This window comes from Mandrillus leucophaeus, unplaced genomic scaffold (genome assembly GCF_000951045.1).
Source record: "Mandrillus leucophaeus isolate KB7577 unplaced genomic scaffold, Mleu.le_1.0 Scaffold11, whole genome shotgun sequence".
NCBI lineage: Eukaryota > Metazoa > Chordata > Mammalia > Primates > Cercopithecidae > Mandrillus > Mandrillus leucophaeus.
This window is the reverse complement of record NW_012099209.1, coordinates 3,058,285-3,065,908: the sequence shown is the minus strand read 5'-3', so window position 1 is coordinate 3,065,908 and position 7,624 is coordinate 3,058,285. Positions and strand designations below refer to the sequence as shown.

At 60.0% G+C, this 7,624-nt stretch overlaps 1 protein-coding gene across 1 annotated transcript in view; it reads right to left on the bottom strand.

Annotated features, from left to right (window-relative positions):
• The window catches only part of CRTC1 (CREB regulated transcription coactivator 1), a 49,731-nt gene that overhangs the window by 16,476 nt on the left and 25,631 nt on the right, over positions 1–7,624 (bottom strand). The window contains exons 8-10 of the mRNA XM_011991295.1: positions 6,212–6,252; positions 5,578–5,798; positions 289–413 (exon numbers count right to left, since the gene is read on the bottom strand). Coding sequence (XP_011846685.1) covers positions 289–413; positions 5,578–5,798; positions 6,212–6,252 — 387 coding nt within the window. The remainder of the gene's footprint in view (positions 1–288; positions 414–5,577; positions 5,799–6,211; positions 6,253–7,624) is intronic.

The following is a 7,624-nucleotide window of genomic DNA, read 5'->3' as shown; positions in this document are numbered from 1 at the left end:
GTTAATTTTTTGTATTTTTGTAGAGATAGGGTTTCACCATGTTGGCCAGGCTGGGCTTGAACTCCTGACCTCAAGTGATCCACCCACCTCAGCCTCCCAAAGTGCTGGGATTACAGGCGTGAGCCATGGTGCCCGGCCTGAAAATATGATAACAACAATTAGAAGTGTTGGGAGCATTCTCAAGGTTTCAGGGCCCCCTGGAAGGAGCAGGAGGCCCGCCGAGTGGTAGACCCAGGGGTCCACCTTTCCCTTTCCCCCTCCCACTTGCCCCCCACCTTGCCTTCGCACCTGAGTGATGGGTGACAACGGGGACAGGGTGGGCGATGCCTGCTGACGCCTCGCCTCTGTGCTCAGGGAAAGGGGGCTGACACCAGCTGGGCGGTGCTGTGGAGAGGAGCCAGGTGTGCTCATCCCTGGAAAGGAAGTGGGAGGGAGGGAGAGTGGGTGTGAGACTGATGACTGAGAAAGGGCTGCTTACACACCCACAGTCACACTGCATGGGAATAGCTTAACTGCTCAGACAGAAGCCCGTGGGCATGTCCCAACTGCCAAACCTGGGCACCCCTTGAAGGCCCTGATCCCTAACCCAGGGGTCCCACAGTCCTGCATAGTCTGTTCTTCCTTCCTTCCACGAAGCGGGTGTCTCACAGCCAGCCAACCAGCACGTCCCCATCTCTGGAGCATACAATTGGCCCCCAGATGGACATGTGACCAGGCTGGCCCAATGAGAGTCTTCCCAGGGACTTTGGATGGAATTCCAGGAAGGGCTGTCTGAAGCCGTGCGTGGGGCATCCTGTGGCGAGGGGAGGAGCTAGCTCAAGGGCTATGGGGGAGAGGCAGCATCTGAGCTTGCTTCCCACTTTTAGGAGACAATAAATGTCTTTTTTTTCTTTTGGTTGAAAATGGCTTGGGCTGTGGTTAGCTTCAAGCCAGCAGGTCCTGCCCAATGCTGTGGTTTTGTCCACTGCCTCATGGATCTTGCCCTCCTTTGGTGAATGTGTCCATTCCTGTAGCTGCTTCTCTTGGCCCCCAGACCTGAGCACCTGCTGTCCCCCATGTCTCACATCCCCTTCCTCCTCCCCCGACCTGGCGCATTCCCCGAGCCGCAGTGCCACCCGTCAGGCTGCCTGAACTAAAGAATGTCACTCCTCAACATCCTTCCCCCTCTCTGCCCTAGGGTCTGACACATTCATTCCTGCTGGAAGTCCTGCCAGGGGCTGCCTCATCACCCCTTCCCTCACCCCGGCCCCAGAGGCCCTTGCCCTGAGCAACCCAATCCTTGGATTCTGCTGCAGTGATGGAGCTGGGTGAGGACAAGTTCAACGTGGCAGTAGCTGGGGCTGGTTGGGTTATCGTGGGCACCATGCCAGACAGGCAACAGGTCCCTCAATGACAGGAGGAGCCCTGGGGGCCTGGCCTGACCCCCATCCACCCTGGAGACTCGGTTTCCTGGCTGGTGAGATGGCGTCGATAACAGCCGCCCTCTCTGGTTCAAAGTGAGGCCCTGGTGAGGTCAGGAGCAGGCTCTGAAGAGCGTCTGGCCTGCAGTCAAGGCGGGGGTGAAGCCGCCTGACTCACCCCGGTAGATCCGGGCACCAGATTAACCTTGTTCCGGCAGATGAGACGGCGGGTGAGTGGGCCCACAGAACACACCCGACAAGCGCCGAGGGGAGATGACAGACAGCCTTGTCCGTGCCTAGGGCAGCTGCTCACCGGGGCGAGCTTGGTCACGCCTGCACTTCCCCTCGGACGCCCTGGCAGCTCTGCTTGGCTGCGCGTGTGGGAGGAAGCCTGGTGCTGTCGACTGCTCCCCAGGCAGCAAGCGCCCTTTGCAGACCCTGGAGTCCAGGGAGGCATCAACAGACGCCTGGGCGGGAGGATCTGGGGGAAGCCTGCTCAGAGCACACTCAGAGTCATGACCCTGGGCCACTCCCTCATCTTCTCCTGAGTATCCACCACTTCGTGCATCCAGCAGGCCAAGAGATGCTCAGTGCCCAGGTCAGAAGCAGAGGTCGGGCTCGGTACAAAAGTAGGGGCAGATGTCAGGAGTGTGTGAGGGTATGGATGTGGGACGACAGGGGCGGGTGGGGCCTGAGGCAAACTGGAGCACTGTGGCCCATCTTGAGGTGCAGGACATTGTCCATGGTCACTGGGCTGTCTGATTCTTCAAGAGCAGCCAGAAATTTGGTGTTCTACTGGCACTCCCCTGGTTTTTTAATGTTGATTCTAAGTACAGTCACGCATCACTTAACAATGGGGGTGACTTCTGAGAAATGCGTTGTCCGGTGATTTCATGGCTGTGCATGAGGATCACAGAGCAACTTACACAAACCTGGATGGCAGAGCCTCTGCACACCTCAGCCAGATGGTAGGGCCCTTGTTCCCAGGCTACAAACCTGTACAGGGTGAGTGTCCTGAATACTGTTGGCCAGGCGCAGTGGCTCATGCCTGTAATCCCAGCACTTTGGGAGGCCGGGGCAGGCTGAGGGCAGGAGTTTGAGATCGGCCTGGCCAATGTGGTGAAACCCCATCTCTATTAAAAATACAAAAATTAGCCAGGCACGGTGGCGGGCACCTGTACTCCCAGCTACTCGGGAGGCTGAGGCAGGAGAACTGCTTGGACCTGGGAAGCGAAGGCTGCAGTGAGCCGAGATCACATCACTGCAATCCAGCCTGGGTGACAGAGTGAGATTTTGTCTCCAAAAAAAAAAAAACAAAAACAAAAACAAAAAAAACCGTAGGCGACTGTAGCACAATGGTAAGGACTTGTGTGTCTAAGCCTAGAAAAGGAGCAGTAAGACATGGCATTATACTCTGATGGGGCCACTGCTGAATATGTGGTTTGCTGTTGTCTGAAACGTCGAGATGTGGCCTGTGGCCATATCACAGATGCACAACTGCGGGCCTACAAGAAACATATTATGGGGTGGATTTGGCCGTTGGGCTGCCAGTCTCTAATGTCTGCCCTGAATACAAGGGGGTTTTTAATCTTCCACTGGCTACAAAGTGAGCTCTCGGCCACCCCTAGAGAGGCCAGTTGGCCCAGGAGGGCGGACGGGCGCCTTGCTGTTGAATTCCTGTTGGCAACCTGGCTCACCTTTGGGAACAGGCGCAGAGCCAGCTGGAGGGGAAGTCTGGGGCGGGCAGGGAGAGCTGCCAGGGGAGGGCGGGCCAGGTGGCAGGGCCCGCCCGGACTCAAAGCTGGGCCAGGAAGGAGAAGCCAGGGCCTGCCCTCCTCCTGCACTCTGGGAAGCAGCCAGGGATACGGGAAATGTAGATGGAGCCAAGGGGGGTACTGTCTCCCCAGCCACGAAGGCCTCTTCCTCTCCGAGGAGTTCACGTTCTGACTGGCGGGTGGGCTTCGGGGAAGGGAGGGGGCCACCTTCGTGTGTGCCAGGGGCCGGCAGCTCGGCTTGATTTAAAAGGCGCCCAGAAAGCAAAGCCCCTGCCAGGCGAGCTGCTTGGGCGGCAGGTTCACAAACAACCCAACACATGTCAGGCATTACCGGGTCGCTCCGGCCAGCACCGGCTCCGGCTTCCACATGTGTTGTGTGTTTCCTTGCGCTTGTTTAGACTGGGTGCCGGCTGGAGATGCGCGGCTCTAGGGCGGGCGCTGGGGACTTGCCAAGGACCCTCCAGCGGGAAGGGGGCTATGTGCTCTAGTGGCCGTGAGGAGATGTGAGGGGAAAAGCAGGGGTTGGGAGATGGCGGCTTCTATGCGGGGCAGAGGTACCTGCAGCCCCAGCGCTGGCCTTTGGCTTTCTGGTTCCGCGCAAGTGCGTTTGGATGCTCCCTGCCTGGCCCTGTCTATCTGGAGACAATGAACAGGGCTCCTCCGAATCGGCTGTGTTTTCTGGGCCTTCTCTGGTGCCCTCTGTCCAGTGGCAGAGCCCCTTGGGCCCAGGGCCCAGGTGTGGGAGTCAGAACACAGCCTTGATGCGCTCGGGCTGGGGCCCTGTCCCCTCTTCACTGTTCTGGTCCCCATGCCCTCCTCCAAAATACCCAGGAACATTCACGGCACCCTCCACACCCCTTGCCTGCCCCTGGCCCTGCTGGCACCAAAGCCAAGAGTGCCTCCAGGCTCCTCCCTCTCCTTCACTCCCTGCATCAACCCGGCTCGCAGGCTGGCCAATTTCACCCTGGAGTCTCCCAGCAGAGCCCCCGATTGGGGTGCTGTCCTGCTCCAGTGGCCACCCCTCCCAACAGCTCCTTCTTCCAGGGCAGCCAGGGGGACTCTGCCAGTTACAAATGTAAGCATGTGACTGTCTCATGGAAAGCCCTGCCTGGTGCTGCCTTCCCAGCCTGGGGCAGAGGCAGGATGGGCTGTGGACCAGGCCGGGGCCGGTTCATTCTGCAGCTCTGGGGCAGGACAGAGCACAGCGAGGTGGCATGTGTTACCCCCACCCCTAGTGCATCCCCCTGCCTGTCCCACCCCCTGGGGCTAGTTGGAGCCACGCCATTTCTCCTCCTTGGAAGCCAGGTGCCTGCCACCCCCGGGATGCAGGTCACACACTGCACAGCCAACGGGGGACACAGGCAACAGCTAAGGATGGAGCAGCAATGTGGGCCAGGGCAGGGGTGCAGGAAAGCAATGTGGCAGGAGAGGCCAGGGCTGGAATGGCCTTGCCAAAGGGACTAGCTCTGAACGGGGCAGGGCAGGGGAGGGAGGGAGGCCTGCGGCCGCCTGGAGGGGAAGAACTACATGTGCAGAGAGGCCCTGAGGTGGGGCTGGGGCTAAGGTCAGAGGGTGGAGGGTGGGCCAGGGTGGACATCCCAGGCCCTGGAGGCCTCAGGCTTTCACTGAAAAGGAGCTAGGGGCTGTGCAATGTCCCAAGCAGAGGAAGCCATGGCTGGTGGCTGTTCTGGGTGGAGAGGGGGTTGGGGTCCTGGGGAGAGGGGCCAGGTTAGGCCAGCTCCTGAGGGCGGAACCGACAGGATACGCTGACAATGGGCCAGGTCCAGGTCTGGAAAAGGACAGAGGAGTTGGGGGGACACCTCTGCAATCAGTGTAGCCACAGAAGGGGGGTCCCGGGGGAAGCAGGGCAGCAGCAGTGCCAGGAGCTATTGGGACGGGCGAGGGGCCTGTGCGATGTCCCTGTGGATGTGGCTGAGGAAGAAAGGAGTGTGGAGCTGGAGACAGGGGTGGGAGTGGGGAGACTGGGGTGTGACAAGCAGGTGGTCGCTGTCAGATGTCGGGTGGAGGAAGCAGGTCAGGCCTGATCCCGCCCCCCAATGAGGGGCTGGGGGCAAGGAGGGGCGGAGGGAAGGCCTAGCCCACCCCAGCTGGGTTAAAACCCCCAGGGCTCCCCTCCTGGACTCCCCAAAGCACCATCACACACCCTCAAACCCACTGTCTGGTGTCTGGGGGCACCACACGCTCCTTCCTACCAGGCCTGCACTCAGGCCCCACCCCTACCTGGGATGCCTGTGCCCGCTGGGTCAGCCTGTTGGCCACCCCCCAGCCCTCTCCCCCATGCCCTGGTGTTTGGGACAGGACCCTGCCAAGTCATCCTGCAGATGCCTGTGTTGTCTCCACGAGCTGGTGCTCTGTCTGAGGGCAGAGTGTTCCTGCCTTACCCTGGCCGGTGCCGCCGATGCCCAGGTGCGTCAGGTTGGCTGCGAGGTTGCCGGTGCTGCTGGAGCTGCTCAGTGCGGGGAAGGTGGGCTCCTCGGGGTCCAGCGGGGTCGGGAGCGGGGAAGGGAAGTGGATGTTGGTCAGGTCGGGCAGGGAGCCCCCTGTGTTGTGGGTGGCGGGGATCAGGGCTGTAGTGTTTTCCTGGTCGGCGGATGGGAAGATGCTGGGGAAAGGCCAGAGGGAGGCAGGAGTGAGCTCGTGCGGCAGGGCTGGTCGGGGGGCAGGGGGCTGGCGGGAGAAAATCAGCGGTGCAAAAGGGCACCCCCCATCAGGTGCTGTGTGGTTGGGAAACCACTGTCGGCTAGCACCTGGCTGGGACCTTGGAAAGCAGCCTATCACCCGGTGGGGACAGTGGGGGCCCGGGGGCAACAACTTCCCTGAACCCAGGAGAGGGTATCATCCCTGGAAATTATGTGCCTGAGGGGTGGGCATGTGGGGACTCTGTCACTGGCCTCTGGTCACATGGTATCCCTCTTGCAGGGACTTGCAACCTCAAGAGAGTGGACGGAATGCCCCAGGGTGGATGGAGCAGCACAGCAGCTGCGGTGTGCGGTGGGGGGCCCTGTGGAGACTTACTTGATTCCGGGGACCTCACAGGACTTGGGCCTGGACCCCGTCTGAAAGAGAAGACAGCAGAGCCTGAGCCCTGGGGCACGCCCTGTGGGGCCCTCCTCTTGGGCACTGGGCCTCCTTGAAACGGCTGATATTCCCACAAACCCCAGAGATGCACCATGGGAACCAAGCTTGTTGGGGCCACAGAGCCCTGCAGATGCAGGACAGGGGCACTCCCCAGGGTGGAGGGGCGGGCCCCAGACATGCCCAGGGTGAAGCCAAGAGTTGCACAGACAGGGTTTCCCTATGGGTTCCCTCCCCCTGCTCCTGCCCTCAGTGGGCAGTCTCTTTTCAGAGAAGGAGCCGGGGGAGAACATGGTATGTGGATCTTTTTTAATCTTTATTTTATTTCATAGAGACAGGATCTCACTTTGTCACCCAGGCTAGAGTGCAGTGGTGTGATCACAGCTCACCGCAGCCTCAACCTCCCGAGCTCAAGTGATCTTCCTGCCTCAGCCTCCCGAGTGGCTGGGACCATAGGCACACATCACTGCACTGCGCCAGGCTGCTTTTTAAATTTTGTGTAATGCGCCTCTTGACACTCCCAAGGCTGTACCACAGCGGTCAGCGGCCAGCTCAGCAGAGGGGCCTCTGCTGAGCTGGCCACCATAAGCCCTGGTACCCGAGGCTAAGTGTCCCTAGAGCCGTCCCGAATCATCCATGCCGTTCCCAGATCATGGTGGCAGGGGTGCTGGGGGCAGGAGCTCCCTCTGTCCAGTGCCCACTGGGCAAGTTTATGAGCAGCCACCAGTCTCCAGGGAGTGAATCAAGCCCAAGGTCCAAAGGAGGGAAGAACTGAGTCAGGGGAGCCCCAGGAGGCTTGGACCTGATGCCCTAAACTCAGTTCAGAGGTCACTGCCCCTGTCTTGGGGCCGACCAGCTTTGGAGCGAGACCTAGACACATGACTTCCCCGGGGACCCTCAGGGTCTGCTACTTCCTGAGAGTCCCGAGACGTCCCTCTGCTCTGCGGGCAGTCACACTCATCCCCAGTGACTAGGGCTTGGGTAGTCCTCAGCATGACACTGGTTTTTCTGCTTGGCTGTGGAGCACTGTCAGGACACTTTTGGGACGTGGTATATGGAAAGGGCCCACAATGGGCTCTTCTTGGACTGTGGCCCACAGAGCCTTTGAAGTTCAGAGTCTTGGGAAGGGCTCCTCCCCATTTTTTTTTTTTCAGAGATGGAATCTGACTCTGTTGCCCAGGCTGGAGTGCAGTGGCGGGATCTCGGCTCATTGCAAGCTCTGCCTCCCAGGTTCACGCCATTCTCCTGCCTCAGTCTCCCGCGTAGCTGGGACTACAGGCGCCTGCCACCAAGCCTGGCTAATTTTTGTATTTTTAGTAGAGATGGGGTTTCACCGTGTTAGCCAGGATGGTC